This window comes from Oncorhynchus mykiss, chromosome 18, assembly GCF_013265735.2.
Source record: "Oncorhynchus mykiss isolate Arlee chromosome 18, USDA_OmykA_1.1, whole genome shotgun sequence".
Lineage (NCBI taxonomy): Eukaryota > Metazoa > Chordata > Actinopteri > Salmoniformes > Salmonidae > Oncorhynchus > Oncorhynchus mykiss.
Window position 1 is genome coordinate 42,056,241 of NC_048582.1, and position 19,798 is coordinate 42,076,038.

At 43.5% G+C, this 19,798-nt stretch overlaps 1 protein-coding gene across 2 annotated transcripts; it reads right to left on the bottom strand.

Moving 5' to 3' along the window:
- Nucleotides 1-146: 146 nt before the first annotated feature.
- LOC110496296 (GON-4-like protein) lies at nucleotides 147-19,192 on the bottom strand. 2 transcript variants are annotated; one of them, XM_021572109.2, is made up of 28 exons: nucleotides 19,035-19,192; nucleotides 18,096-18,379; nucleotides 17,851-17,952; nucleotides 17,431-17,636; nucleotides 17,154-17,228; nucleotides 16,977-17,027; nucleotides 16,827-16,877; nucleotides 16,373-16,468; nucleotides 15,934-16,050; nucleotides 15,566-15,763; nucleotides 14,811-15,009; nucleotides 12,399-12,500; nucleotides 12,233-12,273; nucleotides 11,952-12,070; nucleotides 11,266-11,476; nucleotides 8,997-9,083; nucleotides 8,650-8,827; nucleotides 8,337-8,487; nucleotides 7,952-8,102; nucleotides 6,145-6,261; nucleotides 4,687-5,925; nucleotides 4,489-4,573; nucleotides 3,947-4,128; nucleotides 2,590-2,787; nucleotides 2,289-2,432; nucleotides 1,762-2,090; nucleotides 1,512-1,614; nucleotides 147-1,257 (listed from the first exon to the last, which is right to left on the bottom strand). In XM_021572109.2, exons 2-28 carry the CDS (start codon nucleotides 18,364-18,366, stop codon nucleotides 1,135-1,137), a joined length of 4,926 nt encoding a protein of 1,641 aa, XP_021427784.2. In that variant the 5' UTR covers nucleotides 18,367-18,379; nucleotides 19,035-19,192; the 3' UTR covers nucleotides 147-1,134. The 2 variants fall into 2 exon arrangements, with proteins under 2 accessions (XP_021427784.2, XP_036808756.1); XM_036952861.1 differs by lacking the exons at nucleotides 17,851-17,952; nucleotides 18,096-18,379; nucleotides 19,035-19,192 and having other exon boundaries at nucleotides 17,154-17,224; nucleotides 17,431-17,569.
- Between the last annotated feature and the right edge of the window lie 606 nt (nucleotides 19,193-19,798).

Sequence of the window (19,798 nt, forward strand, 5' to 3'; positions counted from 1 at the left end):
ATGTAAGTAGTACATCGGTCCACTTTGATGTCAATCATAGTGCAACCAAGGTCCATATCATCACACATGACCAAATGACAGGCTTCATACAGTTCAAGTACAGAGCACCTGTCCCAAATATACGCCATCAATTTACAGACATCAAATAGTATAAGTAAGAATCACATTCATGTTTTATTTCAACACAACAATAAACTGGAAGGCACCACTGTAAAACAAATGTGCATATTTTATTCAAATATACACAATTGCCCACTCAATACCAGTAGATTCATTACAAAACACAATGGCAAACTGTACAATTGGAAAAAGGGCTGCCCTAGGCAAGAATGGTAAATTAGTCTTGCCAGCCCCCCCCAACCCAATCTAAAAATGGTTAGCTGACATAGCTAATTTAGTGACTGTCAGTAACTGATATGAGAAAAACTGCTGATGCACAACCAAATTTCGAAATTGCACCTTGTGTATTCTACTATTCTAACTCAACAGTAAGTTTAAGTAACAGTAAGTTGAGATCCCAAGGCGACCGAATATGTCGCTTATGCATGGGGCCTGACCTGGTTGTTGGAAATCAATGACCCGTTTTCCCCTTTAACAAAATATTACATATATATTTCAGCTGATCATTTCAACATGATTGTGCTACTGTATATGTGTCCGTTTTCATTTAAATCCCCTCAACAGCAAACTAAATATTATGTGGAGCCACGACCAAATTAACACATTCTGCAATCGGCCTTTTTTATACAATCAAGACAATTGTACTTCACATTTGCTGCACCTCCTCCCACCTACATGGTTCATAGCACCAGGAACCTCATGTGGCCTGCACATGGCACTCATGCACATAATAGTAAAAAATCATCTCATTAGTGGACCCATATAGTGCCATCAAAGGGAGACATGTCTTTGCAGTCCCCTATAGTGTTGAGTCAGAGATTCTTATACAGTCCCAGCCAAGTATTCAGAGATTGTTAAATCAAGTGCTCCTCCTTTTCTGTAGCTTGGACTGCTCCCAGGTCAGTCCAGCTGACTGTTATAACAGTACTCCTCCCCTGGGCCACGCTCAGTATATGTCCATTTGAACGTTCCACATTTTTCCCCGCTGATCGCAGCCTTGGTGTTGGGTCCGGTTCAGTCCAGTTCTGGCTCTCTGCTGCTGGTTGGCTGCTCTGTGTCACTAACGTCCTCATCGGAGAAGACCCGTTGCGTGGAGAAACGGAACAGGCGCATGAGGTCCTGGAAACGGGCGCCAACCTAGAGGAGACATGTTTAGGGAAGTTACAGTAAAGGGATAAAAGGGTAAAATGGCCACCTCCTCAAAGGAAACATCTTAAAAATCACACACAGACCCAATTCCATTTTAGTACCCATTGGTCTAGCTGCTGGCCCTTCACAGATCTAAATAGGAAGTAACATGGTTATGGTTCTATCCTGTTCTTTCAGCCCCATAGTGGGGCTATGGGAAGTGCTATGGGGTAGAAATAGAAGTGGGTGTGGTTCTCGCTCACCTCATTGGCTGTCTTGTTGTCAAGTTGGGTGGAGACAGCCTGAAAGGTGCTTTTATTAGCTCCCTTCTGTTGGCAGGCGGTCAAGATGGCACGGTCCGCCTCCCTGTTAAAACATAACAATAATGAAACCATATTTAATACAATTATTTCTATTGCGAAGCATCTATTTGACAATCCACCAGAATGGTAGAACACACTTTGCACCCCACACCTTAAAACGAGCATACAACAGGAGGACAATGGCTCTAACCTGGTCCAGAGGATGACTTTCTCTCCACTGGGTGTAAGCAAGATGTTTTTAGCACAGACTGGGCGGTTAGAGCGATCCCCTTCTTTCTCCTCGTCCGCTTCATCCTCCCTTACTCGTTTGGCTTTTGGGGTTTTAGGACCTTGGCATCTCTTGGCATTTGCTGCTGATGACCTCTGGGAAGTGGAGTTTGTGTTGGTCACATCACCACAGCCTCTGTTCTCAGTCTGACACTGTGGCGAGGGCCGTATGTGGAGCTCGTTGAAAAAACCCCAGAACTCACCCTGCAGGTGGGTGTGACCTTGGAGAAGGGTGGCCACCTGAGCTTTCATCTGAAAGATAGAGAAAGAGACATCTAATGTCCTAATAAACTACCTTTCGAATCTGATGAATAAATGGACCCTCCTCCACTATGATATTTCACTCCCGTCTGCTTCGCTAGCTTTGATATTATGTTATATTGCCGTTTTCCAAGACAAAAAGCAGAACTTGCTGCTCATGTGAAATCAATGTAGCACCCCCCAGCACACCTCCTTGATGCCAGCAGGGCTGAGAGTAGGGCCTCCTTGAAGGACGCTCACTATCTTGCAGTAGTGCGAGGAGGTTTCCCCAAAGCTCAGCTCCAGTTGTCGCAGGAAGCGCCGGCTCCGCTCAAATGCCTGCTGTTCTGCGAGCTACGGCAGGTGGAGGAGAAGGAATATTAACACTGACCACTGTCTGTCACACACAAATAACAGACCAGTGGGCTTTAGTTTTGATGAAATTACACACACACGACAAGTTTCAAAGTGTGTATTTACAAAGTGAATAGAAGGCCAAGCCAGCACATACAAGTCCACACTCCTGGGCTTGTTCGAGATGGAGGAAGGCAGCAAAGTCTCGGAGCAGCTCCGGCCACTCATTCAGAACAGGCTTTAGCCTGGTGAAGAGTTCCACAGAGGTGTGCTCATCTCCGTCCTGCTCAAACTCATAAAGTACCTCCAGAAACTCCTTCACACGCCCCGGCACCTCCTGCAGGGCATGGCACACCTGGTCATAAAGAGCAAGAGAGTTATATTTGCTGTAGGATTAAGGATTTCTTAACCTCTTAGCTGTCAAGTCTCCTATATAGGAGATTTTGGGCGGTTCTGGACTGGTTCCGACTGACATTCTGGTGTACAAAGTGCTCTGTGAATGTCATAAGGTCCTGTTCCTTCTAGTGCCAGAAACCCCAATCTGTCTGCTCTGTGCTACCACTCTCTCAGCGGCGCTGACTTGAAGTGTCAGGTTTTAGACCCCACATTTGCATAAGGAGTGATTTTCTGGCCTATTCAGACAAATAATCGATTTGTTCTTCCTCTGAGTGACTGAGCCCAGCCTGGGAGACGGTATATGAAAGGGGACAGTCTAGCGAATACAACAGTTGAGGTTTCATTTCACTGTGATATTCTCAGTCAGATTGACAGCTCTCAACAGGAAAATACTACATTTCATAGAATTTAAACAAGACCACTTTCTCTTGGGTCACAGATGGCCGAAATTAATTCCTGCTTAAAGCTGCAGTTGTAACAAATCTGCACACATTTGAATGGCGTCTCTACGCCGCTCAGTGGACGTTTAGGAGAAAGGTCTCTCGTCAGTTATATGAACCTGTGCCAATATTGTACTGTCACTAAGTAGGATCATTCACTGTTCTAAGGTGAAATCTTATAGTAAGTCGCTTAAAATTGGATTGTTTCTATATTTAGAAATCATTATGAAAAATCTGATATTAGTGCAACGTACTTGAACTTGTGTCCTCAAAGTGAGTACACCTCAGCAATTTATAACTCTAACTTTTTTTTACCAGAAAGGTGAGTTCCAGACCTTTCTGAAACTACGCAACAGTTGTTAACAGCCATCTCAGGAAAAATAATCACGTTTGGGTATGTCTATTTAGACAGAAATCTAAATGATGTTGATGAGAGGGTGGCTATAACTGTAAATAGTGCAACAACGTATTGCAAGTGATACACTGCATGCAATCGCAAGCTGCCTTATTCCGATGTAATATCGGATTGAATGCTACCCCAGTCCATTTCAAATGGTTATTTTGGCCAACTTCGCTCAATGCTAGGGGTGTTAATCAGACAGAAATTGTAGCCCAAAGCCTTTTAAGCACTTTGGGTGCGAGAAATGAGCTTTATAAATAAAATTAATTATTATTTACCCTGTTGAGATAATTCTGAGCGAAAGCCATTTCCTTCTTCTCCCTCAGGGGGTCGCTGTCGAGTACGTCGTCATAGTCACAGAGGAATGGTGGGATTTTGGACATGCCCTCGCTGCCAACTTCTCCCGTGTGATGCTGCTCGTGCTTTGAGCTGGGAGGGTTGAGGGTGTTACTACAGCAGCCTGGGAAGGACATCAAATCCAGCAGGTGTGGTTAGATGGGAGAAGAGAAAGACTCCCCCCTAATTCCAAACAGACCCCTAGGACTTTGTAGAAATCTGATAGCATTGATATATTTCATAATCCTATTCAATTCTATGTGAAGTGTTCCCCCCTATACACATTTAGCAGCGGCTGCATCTGCAAATTGTGGCCTATACTGCAAAAAATGTATAATATTTATAATGGAGACCTATATGCCCCAGGAAGAGCGCATCCGCCTCCCTTGCTAACTTTGACACTGCTGCTGAAAAAAACCCTAGTGGAAAAACTGTGTGTCTCCCCCTACATGTTGTGGTTTTTAAAGATTGGCGGGACGCTAACCTGAGGGTGTGCCTGATCGTTCGCCTTCTTCCGAGTCCTCTGACCTCCCCCCCGACGCCAGCCATGACAGTTTCTCCATCGTCTCCTAAAAGGTAAGATAACACACAAACCAAAACTATGAGGCGTGTGATATACGTGTAAAGAACTTACAATTTATTAATATGTTGTAATATCAACGTGTCGCATGATCTCACTCACTTGCAGCTCTGGCACGGACAACGTGGACACCTCGGAGGCTGGTGATACCGCTTCCTCTACCTCCTGATCTCCCATCCCCTCGTCACCCTCTCTCCCTCCGTCCCCCATGCCCGACGGTCTAGGTGATAGGGTCAGCGTTATCTCCTGCACCTCCTCTGACTCCTCCATGGGGTTAATGCAATCAACGCTCCCCAGGGGACTGGCCGAGGACTCAGACAGGGCCAGGAGGGTCATTCCAAAATCATCCCCTTCCTCCTCTTCCCTGCCACAGTCCTCTTTCTCTTCATCTCTCCCCTCTTCCTCCATTACAGCTGTGACATAGTCGTCAGGGGTCAGAGCCTGGTCCAGGGCAGGGGGTTCCGGGGAGGCTGAAGGCTGGGGCTGACCCTCACTCTTCAGGCTGCTTTTGAGTTCCTTCGTCACCCGCCGGCTGGTCCTGGTGGATTTGTCCTTGAATTGTTCGATGGGACTCGTAGTAGAGACAGACGTTTGGGTTTCGGTACTAGTGGAGGCGGTTCTACTATTCATATGTGAAAACCAAAGGAGGTTTGCGCCACTGTTAGGGGTCACAGTATTCAGGTTTGTTTGTGGAGGGTTCTTGTTGTTGGGTGGAGGAGCTGGCAGCAGCCTGGGCAGCCTGCGGAGGTTGGCGAACGTGCTGAACTTCCCAGCAACCTGGTCTTCGGCCAATGGAGCGGAATGGGACAATCGGGAGGCCAATACCCTGGCGGAATGAGCGGGACAAAGGACAGCTGCAGCCACTGGGGCAGGCAAATTGAGAATGACTTGCAGGGGCTTCTGGGAAGGTTTGGGTTGAGGCCTGAGGGGATGTTTCAGATGAGGCTTGGTGGGATGCTGAAGAGGAGGAGGTTTGGATGTTGCAGGGTGGATGGGTTGCAGTTCGTGCTGAATCACAGCACCCGTCTGCAAATTATTTTCTGAGCGTGTAGTTCCACTTTTCAGACTGTGGGGGGCACTGTGCGATACAGCAAGGGACAGCGAGAGGTCACAGTCTGGTGGAGGGTGACAGCGCCTGAAGCCACAGCGCTGGAATGAAAGGCTGTCGGGGAGTTGGGGCGGGTAGCGAGTCGCGGGTGGGAAGCTGTAGTCCAAGGTCCTGGAAGAACTGAAGAGAAGCGTGTTGAGTGGGGCTTTCTTTGATTGACAAGCCGACATGGTTTCTGTATCTGGCGAGCTGTTGAGATCTTCGATTGCCTCGTAGATATAAGGCAAACTTCTCTGTAGGAATAGAACATGTATTTAAATCAATATGAACTATTTAGTTATCCAAATATCCAAACAAAGTTGACTTTTATCTTAACTGATACAAACAAACTTTCAGTCCGAAACAACCTTTATTGTTAGCAGACAATAAGTGTTTGCAATACGGTGGAAGCTCCCCTAAGAAAATTGGAATGCTAGATAGCCAACAATATAGTTTCTAATGTTGGTTGGTACCCCCAGCCATCCGGGCATGGCTCTCTCCTCTCTCTCCACTGAGGGGCGCAGGTCACCCGGGTTCACTCGTTCACAGGCCACTGGCATGGGCTGAACCACCTTCTGGAGCCGGTAGGCCTGAAAAAGACGTAGGGAGAGGCACTTTTTGAAGCCCATTCTTTCGTATTGTTGATGGTCAACGCTAACATTTAGTTGAGTATTAGTTCATGGTAGTGGATGCAGTGGCAAGAGAAAGTATGTCAACCCTTTGGAATTACCTGGATTTCTGCATAAATTGGTCGTCAAATTTGATCTGATCTTCATCACAACAATAGACAAGCACAGTGTGCTTAAGCTACCAACACACAAATTATTGTATTTTTCTTGTCTCTATTGAGTACATCATTTAAACATTCACAGTGTAGGTTGGGAAAAGTATGTGAACCCCTAGGCTAATGACTTCTCCAAAAGCTAATTGGAGTCAGGAGTCAACTAACCTGTGGTCCAATCAATGAGACGAGATTGGAGATGTTGGTTAGAGCTGTCCTGCCCTATAAAAACACTAAACATTTGAGTTTGCTATTCACAAGAAGCATTGCCTGATGTGAACCATGCCTCGAACAAAATAGATCTCAGAAGACTAAGAATTGTTGACTTGCATAAAGCTGGAAAGGGTTACTAAAGTATCTCTAAAAGCCAGTCCACAGTAAGACCAATTGTCTATAAATGGAGATAGCACTGTTGCTACTCTCCCTAAGAGTGGCTTTCCTGCAAAGATGACTGCAAGAGCACAGCGCAGAATGCTCAATGAGGTTAAGAAGAATCCTACTGTCGGCTAAAGACTTACAGAAATCTCTGGAACATGCTAACATCTCTGTTGACGAGTCTACGATACGTAAAACACTAAACAAGAATGGTGTTCATTGGAGGACACCCCAGAAGAAGCCACTGCTGTCCAAAAAAATACATTTCTGCACGTCTGAAGTTCGCAAAAGTGCACCTGGATGTTCCACAGCGCTACTGGCAAAATATTCTGTGGACAGATGAAACTGAAGTTCGGTTGTTTGGAAGGAACACACAACACTATGTGTGGAGAAAAAAAGGCACAGCACACCAACATAAAAACCAACTGTAAAATATGGTGGAGAAAGATGGTTTGGGGCTGATTTGCTGCCTCAGGGCCTGGACAGCTTGCTATCATCGACAGAAAAATGAATTCCCAAGTTTATCAAGACATTTTGCAGGAGAATGTAAGGCTATCTGTCCACCAATTGAAGCTCAACAAAAGTTGGGTGATGCAACAGGACAACGATGCAAAACACAGAAGTAAATCAACAACAGAATGGCTTCAACAGAAGAAAATACGCCTTCTGGAGTGGGTTATTGCTGTCAAAGGAGGGTCAACCAGTTATTTTAATTTAACTATTAAATCCAAGGGTTCAACATACTTCTTCCACCTTGCACTGTGAATTTTTACATGGTGTGTTCAACAAAGACATGAAAAAGTATAATTGTTTGTGTGTTATTAGATTAAGCAGACTGTGTTTGTCTATTGTTGCGAATTTTATGACCAATTTATGCAGAAATCCAAGTAATTCCAAAGGGTTCACATACTTTTTCTTGCCACTGTATGTCTATGTGAAGAAATCTAGAGTGTAGATTGTAATCTCTCCTGGCCTATAGAACAGGTCCAAGTTAAAGAAACTGGCAAACTAACTAACTAGAAACAAGTCATTTAGAAAAATGTGTGCACTACCCCAAACAATAAATAGTCCCACTAACACTTACTTTAGTAATACTGTATAGAATTTGTAGATCCAGGTTCTACCTTGATGACGTTGTTGGCATGGGTGGGTTTACACTTCTCCAAAATGTGGTCACGGAGCTGAGAGACCTTCTTGGCACGGAGCAGGTAGTGACACAGCAGCTCCTTGGGCTGGAGGGTCTCCTCCAGGTTCCTCAGGCCCAGGACGATCAGGCTGGAAAAACAAAATGGCGAAGAGCAAAAGACTCAGCCTACGGACTTAGTTTATTTCTCAGAGTTGTTAACACAAAAAAGCATACAGAAATCAAATTAATTTAGATTCCAAGTTTACGGACTATGGAAACAAATTGGTTTAGGACGGTGTGCATATAACAGAGCATATACAGTGTAATATGGCATTCTAGGCGGGTATAACGTTTAGTCATTATATTTAATAGGTGATTCTTACCAGTCCTCTCCTGCGGTGAACATGCTGACGGAGCGAGCAGAATGCAGGGCTGGGTCCAGGCTGACGTGGGGCAGCAGCTCGGGGTACAGGAACACGGGCCGCGTGGCAAACAGCCATGCCAGCTGGGGGGGCATCGACGGATGCTTCCGGACTGGTAACACACAATGAACCAGTTAGTGTGAGAAAGATTAAAACAAACATGAATTAGGCCCAACATCCTAAGTGAGTCCAAATATTTTCAATTGAGACGGGTATGTTGTAATGAAACAGTATATGTTTGTCAGAAGTCGCCATTGCTCTCGCGATCGCTTACCTCTCCTGCGTGTTCGTGGCTCGTTAGGGGCTTCTTGGTAAGGGATTGGGGACAGTGAGAGCTCCTCTAGCAGTGACAGTGCCCCCTGTAGGTTACAGGCGTTGAACACACTGGTGAAGCCTGGCTCCACTGGGCCCCGGGTCAACTCCCCACGCTGGGCAAACATCTGTAACTCCATCTGAGGAAGAGGTAGGGAAGGAGTACATTAACTATTATATATATATTTTGAGAGAGATGAAAAGGGGGGAGATATGGTGGGAGTATCAGCGAGAGAATGAGAGTATGTTTATAAGTTGGTGCAGCTAAAGGCACCAGTGAAAGTGTGTTTGTCAGTATGTTTCTCTCACCAGGAACTGCTTGGTGGTGGCAGCTTCGCTCTGCAGTGCAGCCACTGGGCTGGTCAACATTTGGACCTGGGTTAAGAGCTGGACGTGCTGCAGACAGAGGAAAATACAGTCATTACTGATCAAGAAACAAACAAAGGTTATCTTCATTGTGATTCCAGGATTTTACTACGTAGGTTGATTTAGATATTTTTGTTGTTGTTTACACCTTAGCCAAATAAATTTAAACTCAGTTTTCCCAATTCCTGACATTTAATCCTAGTAAAAATTCCCCGTTTTAGGTCAGTTAGGATCACAACTTTATTTTTAAGAATGTGAAATGTCAGAATAATAGTAGAGAGAATGATTTATTTCAGCTTTAATTTCTTTCATCACATTCCCTGTGGGCCAGAAGTTTACATGCTACCAAATACTAATTGAGTGTATTGCCTTTAAAATTGTTTAACTTGGGTCAAATGTTTTGGGTAGCCTTCCACAAGCTTCCCACAATAAGTTGGGTGAATTTTGGCCCATTCCTCCTGACAGAGCTGGTGTAACGGAGTCAGGTTTCTAGGCCTCATTGCTCGCACACACTTTTTCAGTTCTGCCCACAAATTTTCTATAGGATTGAGGTCAGGGCTTTGTGATGGCCACTCCAATACCTTGACTTTGTTGTTCTTAAGCCATTTTACCACAACTTCGGAAGTATGCTTGGGGTCATTGTCCATTTGGAAGACCCATTTTCAACCAAGCTTTAACTTCCTGACTTATGTCTTGATGTTGCTTCAATATATCCATATAATTTTCCATCCTCATGAAGCCATCTATTTTGTGAAGTGCACCAGTCCCTCCTGCAGCAAAGCACCCCCACAACATGATGCTGCTACCCCCGTGCTTCACGGTTGGGATGGTGTTCTTCAGCTTGCAAGCCTCCCCTTTCCTCTAAACATAACAAATGGTCATTATGGCCAAAAAGTTATATTTTTGTTTCATCAGACCAGAGGACATTTCTCCAAAAAGTATGATCTTTGTCACCATGTGCAGTTGCAAACCGTAGTCTGGCTTTTTTATGGCAGTTTTGGAGCAGTGCCTTCTTCCTTGCTGTGCGGCCTTTCAGGTTATGTCGATATAGGACTCGTTTTACTGTGGATATAGATAATTTTGTACCTGTTTCCTCCAGCATCTTCAGAAGGTCCTTTGCTGTTATTCTGGGATTGATTTGCACTTTTCGCACCAAAGTACGTTAATCTCTAGGAGACAGAACGGGTCTCCTTCCTGAGTGGTATGACGGCTGCGTGGTCCCATGAAGTTTATACTTGCATACTGTTGTTTGTACAGATGAACGTGGTACCTTCAGGTGTTTGGAAATTGCTTCCAAGGATGAACCAGACTTGTGGAGGTCTACAATTTTTTTTCTGAAGTCATGGCTGATTTCTATTGATTTTCCCATGTTGTCAAGCAAAGAGGCACTGAGTTTGAAGGTAGGCCTTGAAATATATGCACAGGTACACCTCCAATTGACTCAAATTATGTAAATTAGCCTATCAGAAACTTTTAAAGCCAAGACATAATTTTCTAGAATTTCCAAGCTGTTTAAAGGCACAGTCAACTTAGTGTATGTAAACTTCTGACCCACTGGAATTGTGATACAGTGAATTATAAGTTAAATAATCTGTCTGTAAACAATTGTTGGAAAAATTACACGTGTCATGCACAAAGTAGATGTCCTAACCGGCTTGCCAAAACTATAGTTTGTTAACAAGAAATGTGTGGAGTGGTTAAAAAGCGAGTTTTAATGACTCCAACCTAAGTGTATGTAAACTTCCCACTTCAACTGTAACCAACGCAGGGTTCAGGTCAATTCCAATTTAATTTTAAATTGCAATTGCAGAATTTGGATTCGAATTTGGATTCAATTGGAATTTAGAATTGAAATTAAATATTTGTAAATTTCCCAGTTAATGGAATTAATGCACTTAGTATAAAACAATTGACTGCAATTATTTCAACATGTATTCCTATATTTCCAGTATAGCTAGGCTGTCTAAACAGTGACATAATCAGCCCGAAAGCCTGAGGCTATTTAATTCATACTTGTGTAATTGTTTGGGATAATATTTAATTGGGAATAGAATTCTTGGAATTTACCTAACATTGGAATTGAGAGGAATTGAATCATCTCTGAATTCAAAGACTGACCTGGAATTTGAATTGAATTCAATTAATTTACAGGGAATTTAAGTAGAATTGAATTTGTGGAATTAACCCCAAAACAAAGACAAGGACCACAGACCTGCTGGACTTGCTGCTGCAGTTGGAGTCTCTGGCAGTGGGAGAGGGTGGGTGTGAATGGAGGTGGGGGCTCACGGGGCTTGGTGACAAGGGCCCTGGGGGCCAAAAGGCCCTGGCTCTCCAGCAGGGCCCGGTGATGCCGGATGGCGGCCAGCTGCTCCTTCACCGTACGGTAGCGCCCTGCTGTCACCACCGCCATGGGGTCCCCCAACCTAGAGATCAAAGGTCAAACTGGGTCAGCTATACAGCGGTCAAATCAGACGAGGTTGAAAGTTGTCACTCAGAAGTATGAAGGTTGTGATTGGAGATTGAAAAAATGTCACTGGGTGGGTGAGTTGAAGGTATAAAGGTTGGTGGGTGAGTTGAAGGTTGAGATTAGAGGTTGACATGAATATTCAGAATTACATTTTGAACCGACTATGAATTTGTTATTCACTGTGTATTTATTCCTTGTGTCACTATTTCTGTTTTATTTTTGTTGCTTCTTTAACACGGCATTGTTAGAAAATGACCCGTAAGTAAGCATTTTACTGTTAGTCTACACAATTAAAAATGTGATTTGAGAAATGGAATTCAATTGACCCCAAAACTTCCTGCAGCAGAGTGTACTTGTGAAGATGACACCGTAACAAAAACAACAGCAGAACAGTGTGTATATGACGTGCACAAGTGTGCGGGTATACTAACGGGATATCTGGCGGGGTACTGAAGGCGGGCTTCCCCAGGGCAGGCGCCTCTTCCTCCCTCTCCTCCTCTTCCTCGTGTCCTTCCTCATCTTGCTCCTGAGCAGTGAGCTCATCCTGGAACTGGAACACACAGAGAGAGATAAATACACCACACATAGACAACCACACAGACAACATAAACACATAGACAACCACACAACAGAAACACATAGACAACCACACAACAGAAACACAGGGGTAAAGAAAGAGACTAACGAAACAACATAACACAGAATCTCTTACGGTCTCAAACAACTCCTCCATCAACTGGTTCACTTCCTTTTCTGAAAAATAATTACGAAGAATGGGAGATGAGGGTCAGCGCCCAACATGGTCACAGCCTAGATGAGTTGACTCCATCTCTTGGCTGCTAGGCAGCTCCGTCCCTAGGGTCCCCATGGTAACTCACTGGGGATGCGGACGGCTCGGTCGTTACGATAATCCTCCACGTCGGGTTCGTCAATCTCTGCCAGGAAGTTATACTCCGGGTCGTCGTCATCGTCGCCTTCCTCTGAAAAGAATAAGAGAAAAGACATTTGAGAAAGAGGAACAGAGTGCAAGAGTTTGTGTGCAAGAGTCAGTAAGTCAGAGAGTAGTGTCGTGGCGGAATCAGAATTATTTAGGTAACATTTATAGATATGCTTTATTATTTTTATTGCAGGCTTATGTGAGATATGTCATTAGAATGTCTATTTTTGGATAATACTGTTGGCCGGTTGCAGTTATCTGTTCTCTGTCAGGTTTCAGTTACTTGGGTCGCAGAGAGGGGAGAGGTCAAGCTTGTCTTCATATGTAAACATATCTTTTAAACCAATTATCTCTTGGCTCCACAATGTCTGTGTGCCAGTCACTGTGTCTCTGTGATCTTGTCCAGGAGGGGTGTATTTGATATATGCCTGTTGATGAGGTTTTGTTTTATGGTCCTGAGAGCGAGATAAGAACATAGTTTAGGAGACAAAGATGAACGATAATTTATAGCCAATGCTGTCTTGCTATGTGTGTCATTGCTATAAAGGATCTCAGTTGCAATGTGTAAGGACTCACAGAGAATTCATTTATAGACACTGAATTGATCTGAGAGTCACAGGGTTGTGATGGAGCTCATATAATTAAAGATGGACTTTATGATAACTCTGACTTGTGTGTGGTTTGCTCTCATGATTTGGTAAATACAGGAAATTTCCACTACAGTAGTAACACTATATATTATATAGATCAGAGATGGACAACTCCAGTCCTCGTTCGTCTGATTGGTGTCAATTTTTCCTCAGCCCTATAACTAACACAACTGATTAAACAAATTGCATTAGTTAATTCTTGGCGTCAGGAGTGTTAGCAGGGGCAAAAGTATGTCACCAATCAGGCCCCTGAGGACTGTTGCCCATCCCTGATATATACTGAGCTATGACAGGGCTATTCAACTACTGAACAAAAATATATATTGGTCCCATGTGTCATGAGCTGAAATAAAAAAAACTCCCAGAAATGTTCCATACACACAAAAAACGTATTTCTCTCAAATGCACAAATGTGTTTACATTCCTGTTAGTGAGCATTTTTCCTTTGCCAAGATAATCCATCCACCTGACAGGCGTGGCATATCAAGAAGCTGATTAAAGTTCTGGGGACAATAAAAGGCCATTAAAATGTGCAGTTTTGTCATACAACACAAGTTTTGAGGGAGACTGCGGGTATGTCAACCAGAGCTGCTGCCAGAGATTTGAATGTTAATTTCTCTACTATTTCTCTTCAACATAATTTTAGAGTATTTGGCAGTACATCCAACCGGCCTCACAACCGCAGGCCATGTGTAACCATGCCAGACAAGGACGACATCCGGGTGCTGAGGAGTATGTCTGTAATAAAGCCTTTTTGTGGAAAAAAAACTCATTCTGATTGGCTGGACCTGGCTCCACCCACCCCTGCCCAGTCATGTGAATTTCATAGATTAGGACCTAATTTATTTATTCCAATTGACTGATTTCCTTCTATGAACTGTAACTCAGTAAAATCATGTTGCATTTATATTTTTGTTCAATATTTTTTTATTTTATGTTTGTAAATATTTCCGCTTTTATTTTCATTTGTTTTTTCCTTGTTCCTGTCTGAAATGTACTGTATTAATAAAGTTGGATTTGATTATAGATAGAATAGAATTGTCATAGTGCTTATATCCAGTCCTTTCACATCTGGGTAATTGTTTCCCAAAGTTTATTTCGCCTTTATTTAATTAGGCAAGTCAGCTAAGAACAAATTCTTATTTACAATGACAGGGTTTTAACCTTGTCCGCTTGGGGATTCGATCCAGCAACCTTTCAGTTACTGGCCCAATGCTCTAACCACTAGGCTACCTGCCACCTGCATAAGTTAACTTATTTGCTTATAGGTCTTCAGAATTAGGTTTATATTTTCAAAACACCCCTTTTACCCCACTTGTCCTTCTCATTACAGAACTGGCTGAAGAGCTCAAATTGGGAAAAACTTCAATTTTATTTTCAGTGTTATGTTTAACTCATTAGGGGAGCAATGTAAAAATTCTTAGGAATATTGGTTTGCTATTTTTGGACTTATAGGATAATGCGAATTTTGTGAAAATGTTGGTAAAACACATATGATAAAAAAACTATAATAAATTATGAAATAGATAAGTACAGATCCTAATCGCAGTGATTCAAGAGGACATTTTGTGAAAAATGACACTTGAGAATTGGTTTTGTTTTTTGACAGCTTCGTGAGAATGTCCCATCTTCACTAGCTGCCGAGAATAGTAGTTTGGAGTGGATTTGGAATTGAGCAGCGCACACACGCTCCACCCACTCACCATCATTGTACATGTCAGAGGTCATGATGCCCTGAAGCCAGTGGGTCCACTCAAGGTCCTCGGGGGCGGAGCCACACCCGTACATGTCAGGCGTGATGTCGGGGGCGCAGAGCTCTGCCTCCAGCTGGCCCATGGGGACGTCCCGGAGGGGCCTCTTGGAGCGAGTACGACACGCCATCAGACCGTCCGCCATGGGTGGCTGTGATAGGGGGAGGGAGACAGAGGGTGGTGGAGGGAGAGGAATAGGGAGGGAACAGACATAGGAAAGACAAAATGGAGAGGTGGACGGGGTTGGGAGAGCAAAAGCAGGAGGTTACCAGATCAAATCATACCGTCAGAATTAGCAGAAAGCCCCCACTGTAAATGTGATAGAGTATATTGTCCTCAGCAATATGTCTTACAATAAACAAAATCAATTAGGGTATTTGAGATATTAATAATTATAAATGCTGAATAAATGAATGTGAATTTTTTTGACATTTTAGAGCACAATATAAGGAGGATAATGACACCAAGAGTTTGTATGTATCATGTTCGGTTGACAAATCATAGGGTTTTACAGGAGGCATGTACAGTATAGGTCTAAAAAGTAACCTAAAATTAAGATTTTCCCAACAAAAAAAATGGTGATACAAATGTAAAAAAGCATGTGAAATATCATTCCTCCCAATTAAGTTTCTATGTGAGAATTGCCCGAACAATCTGAGACAGCGCAAATATTTTCACCCTATCATGGCGTGGAATCACCCTGGTACCTGGTAGGGCTCCAGGCAGACTGGACTGATGGCTAGCTCCTCCTCGACGGCATGGAGCTTCTCCAGGAAGCTGAAGTCTGGAGGGGCCCTGGTGGTAGAAGGACCCTGGGGGCCATGGGAGGAGGAAGGTTGGGGGGGAGGGGGAGGGCCCATGGGGACTACCTCCACCGTCAGGTGTCTGGACCTGCTGCGTTGTACCTAAGAGGAAAGGAGGAGTTCCATAAACATATCTCACAAGAATAGAATAACAAGAGCATATTATGCTATTTACAAAAAGCAATATTCTGGATTTTATTAAATTTGACATAAAAAAAGAAATATTTTTACAAATAAAAAAATCTTTAAAATTGTATTTTAGAGTGTGTCACCTGCATGGGGCTGACGCTCCTGTCGTCGTCCCACTGTGTGTGTATTCCCCTGTAGAAGCCTCCTCTGATTCCTCTAGGAGACAAGGCCATGCTCTCCATGTCACTCTCCTGAAATGTCTACAACACACACAAAGTTCAATACAGTCACTTAAATAAATAAATATATATATATATATATAGAGAGAGAGAGAGCAAGATAGAAATAACACATTTTCTATTTAAAGAACTGAAATATTTTCTATTTAAAGAACTGAAATATACAATCATAACGTATCTATGGCATTCTAAAGGTGATACAGTGGAACCACTTTGTATAGGTTATTTAACTACAACAATGACTCCGTAAGCATGATGAATGCCTTACAATGCATTAAAAAAACTAACATTTTCAGGCCACAAGCTCACAACAAGACACAGACAAATCCTATGAATCTCTTACATCTTCCGCTGTCTCGTCCTCCTCCTCTTCGTCTGGGCAGTACTCTTCATCAGAGGAGTCTTCCTCCGCTAGTTGAATGTCAACAAACTGTGGGGCCTGAAAATGGACAAGCACTTCAGCCTTTTCTAGTACGGTGCCATACTTTCCAGTCAGGTATTAAGTGTTTGATACTAAACTTTAACAGCATTAGCAGGACGATTGATTGATTTTCATTGGTGGTGGCAGGTCGCCTAGAGGGTAAGAGCATTGGGCCAGTAAACGAAAGGTCGCTGGTTCGAATCCCTGAGAAGGCAAGGTGGAAAGATCTGCCGTTCCGCCCTTGAGCAAGGCAGTTAACCAACAACTGTCCCCAGGCGCCGATGACCTGGATGTCGAATAATGCAGCACCCCGCACCTCTCTGATTGTGTTGGGTTAAATGGATTCAGTTGTGCAACTGACTAGGTATCCCCTTACCTTCTCTTTATTGACCTTTTTAATGGGTGAGATGTTCCAAGTGGGAATTACCTGAAATTACACAAAGATTGAATTTCAAGAGGCTCAATAGCTTAACATGGCAAATCTATATATATGCTAAAACGCACACACTAGAGGCAGTGAACTCACCACTCCTTTTTCTACCACTTCCTTGAATTTGGAACGTGTCATCTTGGGTTCCTAAGAGGTAGATGAGAAAGATGTTAAATGTAAGTGCACACAGAGACTTGAACGTGTCAATTCTCAACTGAAACCAACTGAAGAAGTCTTCATTTGGGACATGGAAATGCAATGGTTGACACTCACAAAGACAGGCACGGCCTCCGTCTCATTGATTGCGGCTTTCATCATAGCCACCACATGCTCATTGGTGATCACTTCCTGTGGGTCAAAGGTCAAAAACCAGGCATACAATCAGTCTGTCTGTATTTGTCTGTCAGTATGTGAGGTTGTAGGCAAATTGTTTTTGTAGGAAATCAACGTTTCCACAGTCCACACTAGCTGCATAAGGAACATTGGCAAGGTTGCAGCTATGAGTGAGTTAGTGGTAGGGTCGTAGTGAGTGGTCCCTCTCTGCACTCACATGAATGATGTTGCGGACGTTGGCCGTGGTCAAGTTGTGTTGTCTGGACTTGTTCTCTAGGTCACGGTCCAGCTCCCTGTCAATCTCCAGCTCTGGACTGGCCCCTTCCTGCTCTCCGCCCCCCACCTCTCCGTCCGCAGCTCTCTTCTTCCTCTTTACCCCTCCCTTCTTCCTGCTGCCTTTGTGTCCCCCGCCCTGCCTGTCATCTGACAGAGAAGGAGAGAGAGTCAATCAGTCTTGCCTTCCTACAGTATGCTTTACTCATACTATAAAAGGAAAATGGTTAGCTGAGATAACTTCAGGATCGATTGTGGTTAAGGTCCTTGTGCACCGTTCCTTATCTTGTTCATGTTGTATACAAGATGTGAGTACTGTTTCAGTATTAGTTGCAAATAGTTAATAGATATAGGTTCTCCTCACCCATTGTGATGACCAGGTCTGTTTCCTCTTCTGTCTGAGGGGGGCACTGTGCAGGGCTGCATTGGCCTGCCTCCTCTTCATTCTCTACCTGACCTGGAGATCCTGCAAAGCCAAGAGCCTCACATATTTACCTATATATCAATTGCTTAGGTAGGAGGCACAAAATATAGATAAAACGTATCATTAAAAGCTAAATGTGAAGTGAGAACTACTTTCCTTTGCCCATCTCCCTTTCCTCTACTTACCCTCAGCAACTAAAAGGTCTGAGCTGGGAACCTGGCCAATCAGGCCATGACTCTTGAACCTGGGAGACCGTCTCCATGGCGATGATGTCCCATGGATCTCCGGGACTCTCTCCTCCGTGGAAATGGTAACGATGGCACTGGCCTCTGTTGTGAGTGGTGATGATGCATTGTAGGATGCTGGTGTTCTAGTAGACTGTAGTTTCCCTGTCCTAATAGACTTGGCAGGGCCGCCTTTGAGAGAGCTGGACTTGCGTTTGCGGACCAGACTCATTGTGTAGTACCATCTGTGAGATTGATTGAGAACAACCATGGAAAGAGTTTATGGTGTGCATGTACAACTAGTCTCGAGTATCTCCCCATCCTTGTGTCCTCTGGAACCTTTGATCTGCACTGGTCTGACAAGATGGGGGGAAGCCATATGGCAGAATAGAATATCCTAGCTTGTAAGTACAGATAATTCGATTTTACCTGTCCAGTTGTCAGCTAAGATTGGTTTAAATGAGACGCACACTATGTTTTGTACACATATGGGCACTAGTGTTAGCTAACGTTACTCCTACTAGTATTATCTAACACTCAAATCTAAATGTAAATACTTATCTGCCCAGCTCCTTCTGTAAAGTACTTACGTTAGCTAGCTAGAGGTGGTATGTATATGAACACGTTTGCATACAGTTAGCTTTAGTTGAGAAATGTTAGCTCTCATTGAGTGAGTGGTGTTGGCCATGGCATCAATCAGTGGCAATGGCATCCTCATAGTGCCAGTTGTGATGGTATGACGGCTAGCAACCTAAGCTAGCTAGCTAAGTAGCTAACAAACTGCCTTTGATACTAGCTTGGAAGTTATTCTCAACAGAACAACATTTAAACAAACGAATAACGTTACTATGTTCAAATTAATTGATGAATAGGAGTTTTCAAAACAACACTTCATCTTACCCGCCACAAAACCGCTAGCTCCATCAGCAGTAAACGCAGAAAACTACAACTAACATTATGTTTCCGGGTGCAACACTGAGTTAATTCCTGTCAGATACACTTTTGAGGAGATGGGAAACTCAATTTCAAATCGTATTAACTCCCATTGTGTCCGTTGCCCATGCGAGGTCAATGGGCCGCGCGGTGCATTCTGGGCGATTATGTGACAAGGAGAGCTCTCCTTCAAAGAGGGAATGGGAGTCTATTGAGCGCTAGCTCGAAAACCCAACATTAGCATGAATTTCGTCAACAAGAAGTACAACATTACAAATATTTTCAGAGATGTGAGATAATTGACTTGCTATATGTAATATCGTATATAGGAATATAGGCACTTTCTTGACTCATACACTGAGAAGGAATAGAGTCCCACAGTGGTGTCATTATACCCCCAAAAAAGGGAAATGGTCCACATTTTTTTCCCACCATTTAAGAAACACTTAAAATAAGGGTAGTGTTTTGTGTAGGCTTACCCTGGCGTGACGTTTTGATAACCATGTAAATCTCTCTAGGACAAGATGACTTTTATAAATTTATTCGGTTCTATTTACTCTCAGATTCGAAAATGCTAATTAGCATCAAAGTAGACATAATCCCTGCAAGCTCCTGCACGTCATCTCTAGCTGACACCTTTGCTAACAGGTATTGTGACCATTTAAAACTTGCACAAGACAGTTCACAGAATTGTCCATTTAAAGAAATGTTGCCAATTTTTTTATTACTAC

What these genes read in the sequence shown, in the direction of transcription:
- LOC110496296 (XM_021572109.2), bottom strand. Translation starts at nt 18,366, where the DNA reads ATGAGTCTGGTCCGCAAACGCAAGTCCAGCTCTCTCAAAGGCGGCCCT. An exon ending in AGACCTGGTCATCACAATGG is followed by an intron (nt 17,637 to 17,850) that starts GTGAGGAGAACC and finishes CTTCTCTGTCAG; the next exon opens with ATGACAGGCAGGGCGGGGGA. An exon ending in TGCAGCAGCAAGTCCAGCAG is followed by an intron (nt 9,084 to 11,265) that starts GTCTGTGGTCCT and finishes CTCTGTCTGCAG; the next exon opens with CACGTCCAGCTCTTAACCCA.